Raw genomic sequence first — 18,973 nt, 5'->3', positions numbered from 1 at the left:
TGGCCCTGAGTACCCTGCTTGGAGCTATCAGCAAACCACAGTTCGTTGATGCCTCTGCTTGGCCTGGGTACTTTTGAAAAGGACCAAGATGTACACTAAGGTCTGCTTTTCCTAGCCCTGGGTTCAGATTTAGGTCAGGTAGACTCAAAGCCTCCTGAGATCCACCTCTGTCTGCAGACTGATTGTGTTGTCTTGAATAGCCTCAGTTGAGGGAAAAGGCTTTTCAGTGGGGAAGGGTGGGGGTAATTTCTACTGTCTACAGGCTGATTGTTATTTCTATTCTTTTTTTGGGCTTCAGAAACTTCACAGGGTGGAGCAAGTGGTTTTCCAATTGGGTAGGGCAATTACTTTTTTCTAGGCAAAAAGCTGCCTGGATGGTAAAGTTCCGCCAGACAAAGATGTCCTCTGCAGTATGAGGGAATGACTCAGCAAAGGAAACCAGGGTGTCTGCCTTTCAAGTTCAGCTCCAATTAACTCTACCATCCCTCTGCTGGAACCAAAGATGAGTGGCTGCACAATGGATTCTCTCCGTAGCAGACAGCAACCCTCCTGCTTCTCACAGCCATATGTTATGTGGGCACCTTTCTCAGTTATGATGCTCTGGTCTTGGGAGCCAGGCTTGGGGTTTAGACCCCAAAGTTCTCAGTGAAAACTCCCCTCAGCTGAAATATCTCTCTGGAACTTCAGTTGCTATCTTTGGGAGCCTGTCCAGCCCTTTTATGCCTCTACCCTTCCTACCAGTCTCTAAGTGCTCCCCACTTTCCACTCCTGGTCATCAGGGTTCTCTCCAGCTAGTCTTCAGTTGATTATTCAGGATGATTTTTCTCCGTTTTAGTTGTAATTCCAGTTTGGTCCTGAAAGTGTATCATTGTAGCTTCCATTTACTTTGCTGCCATTTTGGAATCTCCAAATTACTGAAAGTTTATTGCCAGCATGACTGGGACCAGAAGGACCTTTATAAATCTCTTCCATCACTCAATTTTCATAGTTCATCCTGTGCTGTAATTTACATTTCTGATCCTTAGCAGTGCTGTCTCAGTGTTACTGGTCCAAAGTCAATGTGCCCACAGCTTCAATGGCCAAACTCCCAATATCTATTCTTTTTAAGTAAAATATTTTTCTTAAAATACTTTCATGACTTCTGACCAGCTCTCTCCTTAGATTATCTAACAAGTTTAATTTTAATTTATTGTGATGTCAGTGTGTTTGGGGGAATATGATAAGAAATGTTGGGAAATAAGATTTCAAGAAGTGTTGGCAGTATTTTTAATATACAGGCAATCCTTGGGTTATGTCGAACTCGAAGTACATTTATTTATTAAAAAAAAAATTCCATCATTTTGACATATGTACATATGTGCTTTATGTTTTTATTTATTTATTATTTACCATATTTACCACAAGGTCAGAAATTGTTATCTTTCTTTTAAATTGTTTTTACTGTTTCATTTCATTACTGCTGTGTATATGCTCCATGTGAGTGACGTAGGTGCTTATGTAGGTGGGTTCCGACTTACAGCGAAAATCACATTATGTCATGCTGTAGGAACATATCTCCAACATAACCTGAGGACCTCCTGTAGTTGAATTAATTTGTAGCTCATAGATTTCTCCACTGAGAAAAGATTTGATATAACTGGTGTATCAGCTTATCAATGTTACTCATTAGAACAATTCAATTCATTAACATGTAATGGATTCTACCTTCAAGGGATTCTACTTTCAATAATTCAAAAATGTTCATGTATTTCTGAGTGGGCCAGGAAAGAGGATTCCTCTTTTTCTTATAATACTCTTATATTCACAATCTTCATAAAAGAAACTTTTCACTAGTCATCAACTTAACTTTAAAAATGATCAGGTTGGCCAGGTCTGGTTTGGCTCAGTGGATAGAGCGTTGGCCTGCGGACTGAAAGGTCCTGGGTTCAATTCCAGTCTAGGGCATGTACCTTGGTTGCGGGCACATCCCCAGTATGGGGTGTGCAAGAGGCAGCTGATCAATGATTCTCTCTCACTGATGTTTCTAACTCTCTATCCCTCTCTCTTCCTCTCTGTGAAAAATCAATAAAATATATTTTAAAAATGATCAGGTTGATCTCCCCTCACTGTGCTGCTGCAAGATTTGAATAGTTGCCTTTACTTTCTGAAATCTTGTCACAGATATAATGATAGTAGTAATACAGCATTCTTTTAAAGACAAGGTAGTAAGATAGAAAGAAAAAGCACTGCTCATAAATTAAAAGCAATGGATTTTTCACATTAATCAGATTAAATATGTAAAAGATGATTTAAGTAGTTCCTCTTTCTGCCTTCCTCAAAAACCCAGGTGTTGCCGAAACCAGTTTGGCTCAGTGGTAGAGCGTCAGTCTGTGGACTGAAGGGTCCCGGGTTCGATTCCGGTCAAGGGCATGTACCTTGGTTGCGGGCATGTCCCCGGTGGGGGGGTGTGCAAGGGGCAGCTGGTCGATGTTTCTCTCTCATCGACGTTTCTAGCTCTCTGTCTCTCTCTCTTCCTCTTTGTAGAAAATCAATAAAATATATTTAAAAAAAACAAAAACCCAGGTGTTGCCAAGTAATCAATAATTAAGTAATTTCATTTTTCATCCCTCTTCTCAAAAAATCAAATTTTTTTTAATCTTATGCAAAAACAGCTGATTCCCTAGGTTCTTTAATGCACATCCCCATTTACATTTTTCATCTCATACTGAACTTAGTCCTTTTCTTGTATTTATGTTTGACTTTTCAGATGACAGTGGACCCTAGGTATTCATTAATGCTTTAACAACAAAAAATTTTATCCTGATCATGTGGCTCACTACACTTATTAGCAGGCTTTTTCTGTGTTATCATATGTAATTGCTCCTTTTACAGATGTAGGAAATGAGATTTAGATGGGGCAATTAACATACTGATGAACCTAGCCTTCATAAGTGACAAGAACACTGAGTTTTTGTCCTCTTGTCCAGTTATTCTGAAACACCGAAGAGTAGCTGTAGGGCAGGTATGAGGAGGATATATGTGCAGGTATGTTGACTGGAAAACAGACAAATGGGAAACATATCCTTATCCTTTCCTGGTCAAATACAATGTCCTGTGTCAGATTTTTTGAAAGCAGGCATGCATAGAGAAGTGGATTCTCTATGTCCAAAATTGCTAAAGGACAGGAGTTACACTTCCTAGTTCCAGAATTTTGCATATAGAAGATACTTGATAAATATTTGCCAATGGAAGATGTGTTAGATAACCACATCAAAGAGTAGCCCTCTACAATGAGAGGGATTTTTGTCTCTTGTTCACTGCTAAAATCTTCAGTAATGGAAGAGTGTCTTTTATAGGTTAAGTGCTAAAATATTTGTTAAAGAGCAGGAATGGCATGAAATAGCCCAAACATAGCATCAGTCCTGACAAAGGAAAATTCATAAACACAATTATCAGTAGCCTGAACAGACAAACTGAGTTGAAAGTTCCTGAGAAGGGTTTAGCTCATGTACATATATACTTAAGCTAAGAATGCTTTGTTTATTTGCAATTCCTGTTACTTTTCCCAGATTTTTTTTTTAATCTTGCTGGAAGATTCTTATCCAGGTACTTTTATATCTTGCTCCTTTACTTCATTAAGGTCTCTGTTCAAATGGCACATGAACAGAGAGATTTTCTCTGAGTATCCCTTTAAACACCTATGCAAAATGTAAAGTGTATACAAAAATAACAGAATAGTATAATGAACTTTTATGCACAGAATGACCTAGCTTCAATAATCATTGTTTTACCTATGTTAAAAGGCATATATCACTATGTAGCATTATATCATACTAGAGGCCCAGTGCACATAATTTGTGCACAGAGGGGGTGGGTGTCCCTTAACCCAGCCTGCACCCTCTCCAATCTGGGATCCCTTGCCGGATGTCCAACTACCTGTTTAGACCCAATCCCGATGGGGTCAAACCTAATGCGGCAGTCAGACAACCCTCTCACAATCCAGGACTGCAGGCTCCCAACTGCTCGCCTGCCTGACTTCCTGATTGCCCCTAACTGCTTCTGCCTGCCAACCTGATCACTCTTTAACCTGATTGATGTCTAACTGCTCCCTTGCCATCCTGTTTGCCCCAACTTTTCTCCTCTGCCAGCCTGGTCACCTCTAACTGCCCTCCCCTACAGGGTTGATCACCTCTAACTTCCCTTCCTTGCAGGTCTGGTCCCTCTCAACTGCCCTCCCTTGCAGGCCTTGTGCTTTCCAACTGCCCTCCCCTGCTGGCCATCTTATGGTGGCCATCTTGTGTCCACATAGGGGCAGGATCTTTGACCATATGGGGGCAGTTATTGTGTTGGAGTGATGGTCAATCTGCATATTACTCTTTTATTAGAATGTATAGAGGCCTGGTGCACAGGTGCGGACCAGCTGTTTTGCCTTGAAGGGTGTCCCGGATTAGGGTGGGGGTTTCTTTGGGGTGTGGGGTGGCCCGGGCGAGGGGCCTGTGGTGGTTTGTAGGCTAACCATACCCCTTGGTGACCCAAGCAGAGGCCCTGGTATCTGGAATTTATTTACTTTCTACAATTGACACTTTTAGCCTGGAACAGAACCAAGCTGGTGGGTGTGGCTAGTGGGTGTGCAGAGTGATGGTTAATTTGCATATTATTTTATTAGGTACGATATCTTTATTTATGAGCTAGCCCCTTTCCCACTAGAGTCAAAGGTCCATAAGGTCAGGGGCTTGTCTTACCTTTTTCACTTCCATATCCCAGACACTTTGAATAGTATTAGGTACATTGCAAGTGGAAAAACAAAACAAAACATTTTTTGAATGAAATAATGAATGCTTAATTAAGAGAAGATTGCACTAAGTCTAGTGGATTCAAAATAGTTGTAGAGATTTATAATAATCTTATTTTGGCAATTAGAAGTACTTAGTTTTAATCCCAATTGTGTTGCTTAATGTTTAATGTTCTAAATTTGCTCACATGATGGAAAGTGGTAGAATCAATTTACATATGTTGCTTTTAAGCTACTGATATGTTGAGATTTCTATTAAGAATCTAATATGTTGTATCATTAACTTTTAAATATATGTTTGTTTGTTGAGTAAATAAGCTTTAAAGTGAGAAACAGATATAATAAGAATTAAGCATATGGTGAGTATATGATCTATCAGCATTTTGATAATTTTTGCTATGTTGGGAACATTACGTTAAGCATTTAAACTTTGAGTAATTTTTTCTTGAGATACAATAAGAAGTTTTTTAAATGAAGTATTTTTTAAAGCAGTACTCTTGCATGTTTGCAGGATTTAAGTATGCACTGAACATTTATTAGTAATAGTCAAGAGGGTCTACTTTCTGCTGCAATAACTACAATAGTTAACCTTGAAAAATCCCTGAAAATGTGGTGAAACTCATTTATTTCTTGCTCATAAAGTGTCTTCTGAGAGTCAAGTCACCTTCTAGGATAGCTTTCTTCAAGGGTTTATTTGGCTTTGTGTTCTGGTCAACACATTAGTTCCCATGAGAGGGACAGTTTTCCATGTCTCATTCCAGGAGGAATGGATATTGGTTCCACTTATAGCCCAGTGGTCAGAAGTAGACATAAGGTTCACTATAACTACAAAAAGCACAGGAAGGATAGTCTACTGAGTGCCCAGAAGGAAAGGAAATCAGGTCGTGGCAATGACTAGTAGTATATAACATGGATTACATGGCATAGACCTCAGAGGTCACAAGACTACCCATTCATAAATTCATTTATTAAACATTTACTAAAAACTTCTCTGGTAAACCCATAAATGCCTAATCTTAAATGATCTCTTGCAATCACTCATAGCAATGAGAGACATGTATATCATAAGACTGTCAACATATATGTGCGTTTTAGGACTGTTATTATTTTTTAGCAAAGTTATTTTTTACAATAGAAAAAAAAAAAAGCTTTAAAATGGAAGTGCCCTATATACGTGTTTATTTTTCTTTAACATAAAGGTATCTGGAACTAGGTAGCTATAGAGGATTTGATAATTCTATAATCATAAAAGATAAATATTTAGACCATCAAGTCAAAATTTTAAACACCAGGAAAAAGGAAAGAAAGGGGGAGTGATAAAGAGATGTAACTTTGACCCCAGCCAGTTTGGCTCAGTGGATAAAGCATCAGCCCATGGACTGATGATACACCAGTGAATCAAATCGGGTTTGATTCTGGTTAAGGGCATATAACTCCGTTGCAGGCTCTATCCTGTCAATTATTCTGTCTCTACCCCCCCCCCCCCACCTTCTAAAAATCAATGGAGAAAATATTAACAAACAAAAAGGAGAGAGAGAGAGAGAGAGAGAGAGAGAGGTGCAACTTTCAACTGAGAGCTTCTTCCAAAGAGCCTTCCAGTTTTCCTAATTTCACTTATATTTACAGCACATTAACCAGAACATGGTCACGCAACCAAAATAGATAAGGGAGCTTGAGAAATGGAGTGTTTTTGTCTGGGTACTTTGCTTCCCTGAATGAAATGATTTTTTTTTTTTTTTGTTACTAGTAAAGAATGGGAGGATGAATATTGAGTTAAACAATTGGAAGATATTTTTGCAGTTAAGAAAGATTCACTCTCTCACACACAGTTAAATATTTAATGACAAATAGAGTTATTCAAGATTCCTTTGAGATTATTCTTCATCTGTTTCTATACTAATACAACCTAACTGGGGCAACAGGAAGAACTGGATTAGTTTCTTTTCTTTCTTCCTAGTACTTTTCTGTTCAAGTAGTAAATGTTTTTGGTAACTACTTCTGCTACTGACTTTGTCATTAAAGAGAACATTATTTATTGAATACGGACACCATAAAGCAATTGGTATCTTAATTTAGTCAAATATAGTAATATAATAGTATCCGAGCTTTAACTTGTTATAATAGCTATCAAGGTCCAATATATATTTTCTAATATGATTAATTAATATTTCCCTCAAAAGAGGCATGCTTAGAAACAGAGGTACTGTTTTAATATCGACAGTTCATAAACAACATTTCTTGTTTTTAGGTTTGTCACTATGAGATACAATACAGTAAGACCTGAACCATCACAAAGCCTAGTAACTGGATTCAGCATGTGTACTACGTATAATAAAAAATTAACTTATTTTCATCTTTTCCACCTTTGTCTTCCTCTCCATAGGCTATATATTGATGGTCCGTTTGGAAGTCCATTTGAAGAATCATTGAACTATGAGGTTAGCCTCTGCGTGGCTGGAGGCATTGGAGTAACTCCATTTGCGTCAATACTCAACACCTTGCTGTATGTCGTTTTGCTCTATTTTATTCATCTAAATAAAGAACTGTCAATATTTTAAACATCTCTCTTTTAGTTTGAAGTAACTCCTTAAAGAATCCTTGTATTTGCTATTGAAGGAACTTCATTTACTGATTGATGAAAGGAATAATTTAGTGATTCTCAGTATGTGGTCGTTGGCTTTCAGCCTGATATCTTGTGAAATATGTCAGTACTACAGCTCTGCACTCCTCTGTCTTTATCCTTATTAAAATTACTCCACCAGCCTTCATTTCTCTACTGTCTCATCAGTGTTAAGTGCACTACTTACCCATCTGTCAACAAATATTTTTGAGCACTTATATGCCAATCTATCTTATAGGTAGGTACAGGAAATAAATACATCAGTGAATGAAATTAAGCCCCTTCCCTTAGAAGGCTTAGTTCAAATGGGGGAGATAAAAATAAACCAGTGAGAAATTCATAAATAACATTACTTAAGAAAATATTAGAACTATGATGAGAAGAAACATTTGTGAGATATAGAAATAAGGACCAAAGCTATCGTAAATATGGTCAGGGAAAGATTTTCTGAGATGACAGAATGAGCCCATCATTCCTTGGTCTATTACTCAGTAAATTTAAAACAGGCAGAAGAACACTAGCCAGTTTGGCTCAATGGATAGAGCATCAGCTCAAGGACTGAAGGGTTCTGTGTTTGATTCCAGTCAAGAACTCATACTTTGATTGCAGGCTTGATCCCTAGCTCCAGTTGGGGCATGTGCAGGAAGCAACCAATTGATATGTCTCTCTCAAGACCATGTTTCTCTCTCTGTGTTTCTCCTTCTCCCTTCCACTCTCTCTAAAAAAAATCAATATCCTTGGGTGAAGACCTTGGGTGAAGATTAACAAAATTAAATAAACAAATAAAGTAGACAGAAGACTAGAAAATTTCAGAGGTAAGACTGCTTAACCAGGAAAGACTTTTACAGTTATTTTTGTCCTAGGATTATAAGAAAAAAATAATTGATTAACAGTAATTCTCATGAACACACAAACAAAATGACAGTAGAAAAGTATTCTCAAATTTATTACATATATTCACTTACAATACACAATTTGCATTAAAAATCTGTTTTATGGAGTACCAAAAAAGAACCAGTAAGTTGAAAGGATATGTTTGAATGATGCTTTATTTCAATTTTAAATTCTTGATAGAAATTTTGGACTTTTTGGAGGTTGTTAGAAAAATAATCATATTGCATGCCAGAAATCACTTGTTTCTGTATAAACATATTGCAAGTTACTTGGACACCTAAAGTTAAGAAAAGAAAAGAATATTTTCTTAACTTCAAGCCTACTTCCTAATTATAAATAGAAATCCAGACTTGGAATCATGAGTTACTGGAATGCATTACATAGTAGGTAGTTATGAAATCTCCTTCTTTAATGATATTAAGAAGGGGATAAACAACCAGTTTCTGGAATGGTGTTGGCTCCCTTTGCCTGGAAGCCAGGACAAGAATGATGAGGACTAGACTGGAGCCCTGCCCTGTGATAGAATTCACCAAAAATAAGAACTTTTTTTCCCCCACTGAGATATAGGGCTAAGAGTATTGTGATCCAAGAGTTTAGTTTATTACCTTCAACTGAAAATGGGTGATATGCATATAATATTCACAAATATGGACACTGAATTTATGGGGCATATCCTGACTCAGAATGTTCATTTTGTATTCCTTTGAGAGTTACAGTAAGTGCTATGTCTGATGCTTGAGTGTAAATGGCTGTTTTTTTCTGTTGGTTACTGACTAGTGAAAATAAAAACTTCCAAGATGCAGGGATCCTTAACTTTTTGCCATCCTAATCATTATTGTGTTATTTTGTCTTAAAGGGATGACTGGAAACCTTACAAGCTTAGAAGACTGTATTTTATTTGGGTGTGCAGAGACATCCAGTCCTTCCGTTGGTTTGCAGACTTACTCTGTGTGTTGCATAATAAGGTAAAATTAGGTTTGTTTCCAATTTTGCAATGTTTACATTTAAAAACAAAGTTATTATGTTTCAGATTGCTAACATACTAAATGATTGGTATGGAAAAATTAAAATAAATATGCAAATAAGTAGTAAGAAAGAAAAATCATTTCAATTAAAAAAAAACACAGAGATAACATTTGTTACTTGACACACATAATTTTAGATGCTGATATCTATGATTATGTGTATGTATCTATGATATGTTTGAACCTAGAAATGATTATTGATAAGTTCTAACATGAAATATTTTAACATAGAAATGCATGCATGCACTATTAATGTGGTAATATGTGTGTGTGTGATGTATGAAAATGCAGGCATAAGGGGTGGTGAGGGAAGGCAAATAGAGGAAAACATCAGCAGGCCATTGCTAGTACATTTCCCATCTTTTGTTCTAGTAGCTCTTAACTTGTATCTTCACCTTCATTATTCTAAATGGACTATCACCAGACTTTTGGCACATTATGCAGAATTTCCAAAATCCCAAATTCTAAGTTTTAGTTCTTTTTTTTTTAAAATATATTTTATTGATTTTTTACAGAGAGGAGGAGAGAGGGATAGAGAGCTAGAAACATTGATGAGAGAGAAACATCGACCAGCTGCCTCTTGCACACCCCCTACTGGGGATGTGCCCGCAACCAATGTACATGCCCTTGACCAGAATCGAACCTGGGACCTTTCAGTCTGACTGACGCTCTACCACTGAGCCAAACCGGTTCCTGCTAAGTTTTAGTTTTTATAAGTATGAAAGCAGGCATTCTTCATCTCTCCTACATCTGACCTTTTATTTATCAATTAATATAGCTATCTTTATTTTTACAAGCTGTACAAGTAATACACACTTTTTTGCATCTTTGGTGCAGTTTTTCCAAATAGTTCAGATAAAGCAAAATCTTTCCTTACTACTTTCTCTATCCAAAAGAAAGTAACAAGAGGGAAGTCCTATTTTATAAATTTTAGCTTACTTTGTATTGCTCTGGAAGTTGCTTTCTTAAACTTATGACTATGTCTTGGACATTTTTAATAATATAGAGTTATCTCATTCTTTTTACTGCTATGGAGTATTTCATAGTATGAATGAAATACTAATTTATTTAAACATTCCCTCATAATGAGTATTTATAATTTTATTATAAAAAACATGATGATAAATACTATACAAGCCATTTTGTGCAGATATTCACCCACTCAATAAGTCATTCTGTCACTCATCAAATACTAACTGCCTACTATGAAGTAGAAACTGTTCTGGGACATGGAACTACATCTGAGATCAAAATAAAAACAAGTTTCTGATCTCACATGATTTTCATTCTAAGTGGGGAGAAAAGATGATAAACCAATAAAGAAATGGGATGGCTGATTCTGATTAGGGAAAAGAAAAAAAGAAAGTGGGGTAAAGCAACAAAGAGTAAACAATAGAGGGCATATTAATGTACACTGAGTATTTGGAAATGCCCATCAACATTGGTATTTGAGCAGAGACCTGAGTAAAGTGAATGAACAGACAGATATCTTGGGTGAAAAATTTTAGGGCCGAGAGACCCAACTTCACAGGCAAGCACTCTGATGCAATAGGATTAGACTGGAGCAAGATGAAAGTGAGCTTTGTGGCCAGAGCAGAGTAAGCAAGAGGAAAATTAGTAGGGACAGCAATCAGAGAGGTCTTGTGTGTTTTCTGGGAAAAGGACAGATTACATAAGGCCTTTGGATTTTATGTAAAAAAAAAAAAAAGAGATTCGTTCTGGAAATATACCCATAATAATTGAAATCAGTGACTTGAACAAATATTTGTATACCAATGGTCATTGCAGCATTTTTCACAATTTCCAAAGATGGAAACAACTCAAATGTCTATTGATGGATGAATGGATAAAACAAACTCTGCATATACATAAAATGGAATAGTATTCAGCCTAAAAAGAATAGAATTCCAAGACATTTTACAATATGTATGAATCTTGAAAGCATTATGCTAATTTAGTTAATCTAGACACAAAAGGACAAATATTATCTGATTCCACTTATATGATGTACCTAGAGTAGTCAATTTTCTACAATAGAATGCTGGTCACCAGGGCATGAGAGGGAGGACAAATGGGGATTTATTGGTTAATGGATACAGAGTTTTAGTTTGAGAAGAAAAGTTCTGGATATGGATGGTAGTGATGGTTGCCCATCAATATGGATGTATTTAATGCCACTGAACTACATACTTAAAAATGGTTACAGTGGTAAGTTTATAATGTTTTACCACAACTTTAAAAAAAGAACACATTTTGGGGGCACAAATCCTGCTGAATCAGGATTGGGGAAAGGAGAGATGAATAGCCATTGCAAGGTTATGAAGGAGATTTATCTGACTGCGATCACCTTGGCAATGTGTGTGAAAATAGCATTCCCTGGGATACTGCAGTTTCCAGAGAAGCAAAAGGTGTGTAATGGCTAACAAAGGAGACTGGTCCCAGTGGCCAGTGAGGTGGTAGCAAGAGAGAAAGTGAATTCTGTCTTTGAGGCTAAGGAGGGAACAATTGTCGAGAGGAGCAAACTCATCACTTTCCAATTTGTGAGTATTTTTTCTAGGTTGATGCCAGAGACAGGACTTTCTGGAGTTGGAGGCTGTGAATGAATTTAAATTTTTACGTTATACTGGCAAAATTCCCCCAGAAGACACTAAAACAATTTATATTTAGATGATGTTAAAAAGAAAAGGCTTTTATTTTCTCTTTGCAGCTGGTAACAATTTCATGCATGTGTGTGTGTGCATATCTGAGAAAGAGAGAGAAAAAGAGAGATAGAGAGAGAGACACCAATAGCAATAATATATAGTGACTTTACATACAGTTTCAGTGATAGTAGTTAAAAGTATTTTTGAAAACCAAATGAGACTATACAGTCTTCTGGCACCATATGTAAATATTACAATATTATTGACTACATTCCCTATGTTACACTTTATATCCCATGACTATTTTGTTATTACCAATTTCTACTTCATTTTAAAAAATGGTTTTCTTGATTTGAGAGAGGAAGGAAGAGGGACAGAAAGATAGAAACATTAATGAGAGAAAACCAATGATTGGCTGCCTCTTGCACATCCCCTACTGGGAATCAAGCCCATAACCCAGGCATGTGGCCTAACTGGGAATCAAACCATGACCTCCTGGTTCATGGGTCAATGCTCAACCACTGAACAACACTGGCCAGGCTAATTTGTACTTCTTTTTTTCAAAATTTTCTTTCTTTTTTTTAATGTATTTTATTCATTTAAATAAAATAAGATCCCTCTCCCTTCTCTCTAAAAGAGGAAGGGAGAGTGATCAAGAGTTAGAAACATCGATGAGAAAGAAACAGATCAGCTGCCTCCTGTACACTCCCTACATGCCCTTGATAGTAATCAAGCCTGGGACACTTCAGTCTGCAGGCCGACACTTTATCCACTGAGCCAAATCAGCCAGGACTAATCTGTACCTCTTAATCCCTTCAATTTTTCCACCATCTCCCTTTCCTCTGGCAGCCATCAGTTTCTTCCCTGTACCTATGCATCTGTTTAGTTTTGTTTGTTCATTTTTGTTCTTTAGATTCTACATATAAGTGAAATGGAATGGTATTTATCTTTCTCTGACTTATTTCACTTACAATAATATCCTCTATGTCTGTATATGTTGTCAAAAATGGTAAGCTTTCATTCTTTTTATGGCTGAGTAATATTTCATTGCCTATATATACCACATTTTCTTTATCCAGTTCTCTATTAATGGGCACTTAGGCTGTTTCTATATCTTGGCTATTGTAAATAATGCTGATATGAACATGGGGATGCATATATCATTTTTAAATTAGTATTTAACCGCCTGAAACTAATATAAAATAATATTCAATGCCAACTATAATTGAAAAGTAAAAAAAAAAAATCATATTTTATTCTAACCCACACTTTCTGAGTTAAATTTTTAATCCAAATACTTTTAAGATATATTGGATGGTATGCATCCTGGTAGGCATTTAAGATAACAATTAGCACAAAAAATTATGTTTTGTGAGATGCTACCATTACTGGACTTGGAAAACACTCAGTATCTTCTCAGTTAAAATCCATGAATCCTGACTCAATTCAGAAAGGGCCTTCAAATGAAGTTAGCATTTAGATATAATTTGAGTCAGCTATTGGATGGGATATTACTATGACTACATTTTTAAAGTATTATGGTGGTCTAGTTTCATTTTTTTGCACGTATCTGTCCAATTTTCCCAACACCATTTATTGAAGGGACTATCTTGACTCCATTGTATGTTTTTGTCTCCTTTGTCAAATATTAGGAGGCAGCCAATCAATGATTCTCTATCATCACTGATGTTTCTATCTTTCTCTCCTTTCCCTTCCTCTCTGAAATCAATAAAAATATATTTATAAATAAATAAATGCAAAGAAAAAAATATTATGGGTGCTGATAAACATCACTTTTAAGGTAAAATATGTTTTTATTAGGATTTTATAATTCAATGTTGCTGCTTGTAAAATAATGTCCTTCAACCATATCATTGTCCTGATGATGAAGCTCTGAAACCTAGAAAAGTTAAGTAACTTGCTAGAAAGCTCTGGACCAGGTAGTCATGGCAATAGAAGTCTCTCAGTTACTTCCCACATGCCCTTAATATTGTAAAGGGTTCCAGAGGGGTGATGAAGCCCTATATAATCACTCCCTAACAGCAAAATGACTTATTTTGCATTCCTAAAACATCTACTTTGAGTCCCAATATGTAAGTTTGTTTTACTTTCACACTACACAAGGGTGGGCAAAAGTGGGTCTACAGTTGTGAGTATGTAAAATACAAGTTAATAAAGCTATTGTAGTAATCAAAACCTTCATTTCTTTTTCCGTAGGGACAACTATCAACCTACTTTTGCCCATCCCTGTATATGGATGCAATTTTATATGTATTTGCTTGTAGATATCGACTGTGATTAGACAAGATACATTTTAACAAATTCTGGAATCCCATGTGTTAGAATAGGAGGAAGTCTGAGTCTACAGAAATAATTTGAATGTCTTCTTACTTTTATGTCCTCTCAGCTTTGGCAAGAGAACAGACCTGACTATGTCAACATCCAGCTGCACCTCAGTCAAACAGATGGGATGCAGGTATGTAGCTGGATGTTACTGTAAATGAAATGAGTCTCTTGGTATTAGGAGGTTTACTGCAGGGCTATGCAGGGGGAGCATTTCTGCAGGTGGCTTGAAGAGGTTTCCCACAGGAAGGTCTCTTGGAATGTGTCCAAAAATCTCATGGCTTGTCCATAAAGTTAACCATATAAAATGTCCCCCAAAATTTGGGGAATAATTGTAAAGGCAGCATTTACTAAAATACATATCATTCTCAAAATTGAGCTACTAGCTACCAGCTTTTTTTTGAGGGGGGGGGAGATACCCTATATTATGCTATTTTTGTTTTGTTTGTTTTGGGGGGAATTTTTTGTTCATCTCACAGGGAGATAGAGCAGACCTTTCAAGTATTTCACCTCTTTCCTCTTCACTGTTGCCTCAAGTTCTTTACCTATAGAGGCCAGACCATCGCCAAACAGTCTTGTGACTCTATTCATCATGAAGAGGTTTTATGGGGGGGAAATAAGGTTATACATGAAAAAGTTTTATTTCCCTTCAAGGGAAATGAAAAAAGAATAGCAATAGCTATCACATTATTTATTCACTGTGTGAGGCACTGTGCTAGACAATCATATACACAATCACAGAATTCAAGAGGTAGAATTCAAGCAGATTCAAGAGGTAGTAGATATTGCTATCCTATATTATAGATGAAGAAATTAATGTTTACAGACACCATGAAGAGCTGCACCATTGTGTAAATCTGGGCATGACTGCTTTCACACACTTTAGTTTAATATTTTCTATCATATCACATTTTCTGTAGTATTTTGAATACAAATTATGAATGCTTGTCAGTTATTTCAAAACTAATCTAACCCTATATTTTCTAGTCAGAGTTCTTCCCTACTTGGTATGTTAAAATATTTTATTTTACTACTCTCGTGAAGCAAGTCGGTACCATTATCTTCATGGTGTTGCTTTAATGAAGGTACAGAGTATACATTGCATTAGTTCTCAGTTTGTCTGCCTGGGTCTCAGACACTTGTTCCTCCCTTCTCACTTGACTCTGATTCTTCAGATCTCATATTCTGTTCATTGCAAAAAACAGTTCACTTGAGTTATTTGTTGTTAATAGACCTGAGATTTGGAGCTCTTCTGTCTTAGGTTGTCTTGTCTAAAATTATTTTCCCAAATTTATGATTACAGTTTGTAGCATTTTATCCATCTAATGTGCCAAATATGACAACTGTATTTGTAGTGCAAAAACAATTCAATAGAATTTATGTGCTGAGGCCCTTTATGAAAGTAGGCAATTGGAATGCATTCTTCAACATTGCAGTTATTTAAAAAAGAAGCAATTCAGCCATTTGTAATAATGGCATTCAAGAAGAGAATGGATTTTAAAGGCAAACAGGAAGGAAATTACGTTCTAACTTACTGTACTCCATAGGTTGCCATTTGGTACTTATATTCTTTATATCACAGCAATTTGGTAAGAAGCCACAGCACCGGCAGAAATGAGGTTAGAGAAATGGGCAATTTGCCAACTCTGTGTCATATAAAATGTAATGCTTTTTTTGTGGCAGAAAATAATTGGAGAAAAATATCAAGCACTGAATTCAAGACTTTATATTGGACGTCCTCAGTGGAAACTTCTGTTTGATGAAATAGCAAAATGTAATAGAGGGTAAGAGCAATTACTCAGCAAATGTGACATGTGGCTAATGATCAAATTAAAATATTTCCAAGTCATTACATGGAGTTTTTAAGATGACTTAGTAATGGGTTTACAAATTAGAAAGCTACTTAAACACTCAATTATCACTATCAAAAGAGGAAGCAAGGCAGGGAACACCTCACTAAAGCATAATGTCAAATAATTAAAATTTGGCTTAGAAATAGTGTATAAATTATTTATGAATCAGACTCTTCTACCTATTTTAAATTTACATAGACCCATATTAAAATGAGTGTTCATGCCCACAGCATATATCAGGTGATCATGGGAAAGTTCTTCAAGATCATGTTGGCAAATAAGGGAGCTCTACAAATATTCTAACAATGCATGTGCTTAAAAATCAATTTTTGTACCTTTTTACCAGAATGAATACATTATTTGAAGTTCTTAGTTGTTTATTTGCAATCTCTAAGTCAGGAATATTTCTAAGCAAAATTATTTTTCTTGGGAGCTATAATTGTAAAGAATTATAAGACTATTGATGATTGGAAGAGATTGCTACTGAAGGAAGGACTTCACTTTAGGGCATAGAATAGACAACCTATTTTTTTTCTAATCTAAAAGCATTTTGAAAACTATATACCTATTCATACATTTTAAAGTTGGCATTGAAATAGTTTCATTGTAAGGTTAAGTAGTTGCTAAGGCTGTATTTCTAACATATTGCAGATGTTGGCATTTTAATATTAATGTAACTATTTTAAACATATCATAGTTTCTGGATACCAATCTCATATATTATAAATATACATATAAGCTTTCATTAGCAGTTGAAAATTATACACAATTCTTTTCTGCTTTAACTTGTATTTCAATTCTGATTAAGCTGCAAAATTTCATCAAAATTCAATATATTTTTATATTTGAACTAATTATTTTGTTTGTTGCTAACTAAACATATTTCTGAAACAAGAATGTGTGTAAATTGATTATTTAATGCTTAACATTTTCATTGACTAAGGTTCTAGTGTTAATTATTTTATCATTATAATTATTAGTATATAGTTGATTAATTCATAATTTAAAAATATTTTATAAATATAAAAAGAATATTTGATTGTAAATGAATGAGACAGTTTATGAGATGAAGATTTTTTGGGGGAGGAGATTTTTTTTTTTTAGTGATTTCAGAGAGAGGAAGTGATATGGAAAGAGAGAGCAAGAAGCATCAATGATGAGAGTGATCATTGATCAGCTGCCTCCTGTACGACCCCCACTGGGGATCAATCCACAATCTGTCTATGTGCCCTGACTGGGAATTGAACTGTGACCTCCTGTTTCTTAGGTCAACACTAATCACTGAGCAACACTGGCCAGGTGGAGAAACTTTCAATAAAATCCCAATTCATGAATTCATGATATATTGAAAGAATCACTGATTCATCATGGTGTTTGACTCCATCTTCAGAGATTTTGTTTTAGCAATTATGGTGTGGAGCCCCAGAAGCAAAATTTAAAAAGGAATACACACTGAGTGGCCAGATTATTATGATCTCTGAACACTAATTTATTATATATTAGCCTATATAATAAAAGGCTAATATACATATTGTCCTTTCAACCAGCAGTTTGACCAGCAGGCAGGCCGGCCAACCATCTATGTCCCTTCTCCCTGGCCAGGCTGACCGGACCCCACCCATGCACAAATTCATGCATTGGGCCTCTAATATGTGTATTAGAGGGATGTCTGACTACTGGCAGTTAGGGGGCAGCCATGTCAGCAGGGGAGAAGTTAAGGAGTGGCCCAGGCCGGTATATATACTGACTAGTCAGATTATTATGCATTCAGAGATCATAATAATCTGACCACTCAGTGTATACTCATTTACCTCAGATTTTATCCATGTTTGAAACCACTTCTGTAGTCCCTCCCCTTGAAGAACTAGTTTGGGGTTGAAGAGGGAATATTATGTAGAAAGCATAGATCCTTTGTAATACGGAAGGCCCCAGTTAAAGGTGACCTATGGAATAAAATAAAAGTCAACCCTGTTTTGGTTATATTCCTTTTCATCTTTCCCCAGTATCATCCACCTATGTGTGATCATCTTGTCAGACTGACCTGGGTCTTGCTATGCACCATAGAGGACTTATTCCTCTTTGGTGACATTTAACTGGACTCTGAGAAGCATTCTTTTATTAGTTTTCATAGTATATTGTTGAAAACGTTGATTTTGTTGTTGTTTGTTTTTACTTCACTCTGAAACCAAACCCCAAAAGAACAGAGGATCATTTACAGAGAATTAGTCTTGGATTATTGGTTTCTTTAGTTATTTCTTAAGAATTTGTATTTGTTATGCTGTTCATGATTTAGAGAAATTTTGTGTGTTTTTTTTTTTTTTTCTTCATTTTCTTTAAACAGCAAGCTGGTTCAAGTTGGTTTAAGATGAGCAAATGTGCACCACCTACTGCTCACATTCTGTACAACTTTCACTTTCTGTATTTGCTCTGGGCAAGCAATTGAAATGCATTAATTTTTTAAAAATATTTTTATTAATTTTTATAGAGAGAAAGAAGGGGAGAGGAAGGGAGAGAATGCAAGAGAATAGCATCTATCAGCTGCCTTTAGCATGCCCCCCACAGGGGATCAAGCCTAGGCATGTGCGCTGACTGGAATTGAACCAGCAACCTTTTAGTGCACAGGATGACACTAACTAAACCACTAACCGGCCAGGACAACACATTATATTTGTAAGGGATTTTTATGTAGCATAGCTTGGAAAAGAATGAATCAGTATCTTAAGGGTTCATTAACTAGAAAATGTACTATTTAAATAGAAGGGTTCATTTTAGTAATGTAATTTTGATTAACCTTGTGTACATAAATTGCATAAAGAATATATAGA

The 18,973-nt window shown here is 36.0% G+C and overlaps 1 protein-coding gene across 3 annotated transcripts in view; it reads left to right on the top strand.

Annotated features, from left to right (window-relative positions):
* Positions 1 to 18,973, top strand: part of NOX4 (NADPH oxidase 4) — a 143,418-nt gene that overhangs the window by 112,531 nt on the left and 11,914 nt on the right. For all 3 annotated transcript variants that reach the window (XM_036427453.2, XM_036427454.2, XM_036427452.2), the window contains exons 14-17: positions 7,155 to 7,274; positions 9,142 to 9,250; positions 14,360 to 14,428; positions 15,979 to 16,079. In XM_036427453.2, the coding sequence (XP_036283346.1) occupies positions 7,155 to 7,274; positions 9,142 to 9,250; positions 14,360 to 14,428; positions 15,979 to 16,079 (399 nt within the window). The remainder of the gene's footprint in view (positions 1 to 7,154; positions 7,275 to 9,141; positions 9,251 to 14,359; positions 14,429 to 15,978; positions 16,080 to 18,973) is intronic.

Source organism: Pipistrellus kuhlii, unplaced genomic scaffold, assembly GCF_014108245.1.
Source record: "Pipistrellus kuhlii isolate mPipKuh1 unplaced genomic scaffold, mPipKuh1.p scaffold_m20_p_9, whole genome shotgun sequence".
Classification (NCBI taxonomy): domain Eukaryota; kingdom Metazoa; phylum Chordata; class Mammalia; order Chiroptera; family Vespertilionidae; genus Pipistrellus; species Pipistrellus kuhlii.
Note: the sequence above shows the minus strand (reverse complement) of the source record. Positions and strands in the feature narration are given on the sequence as shown.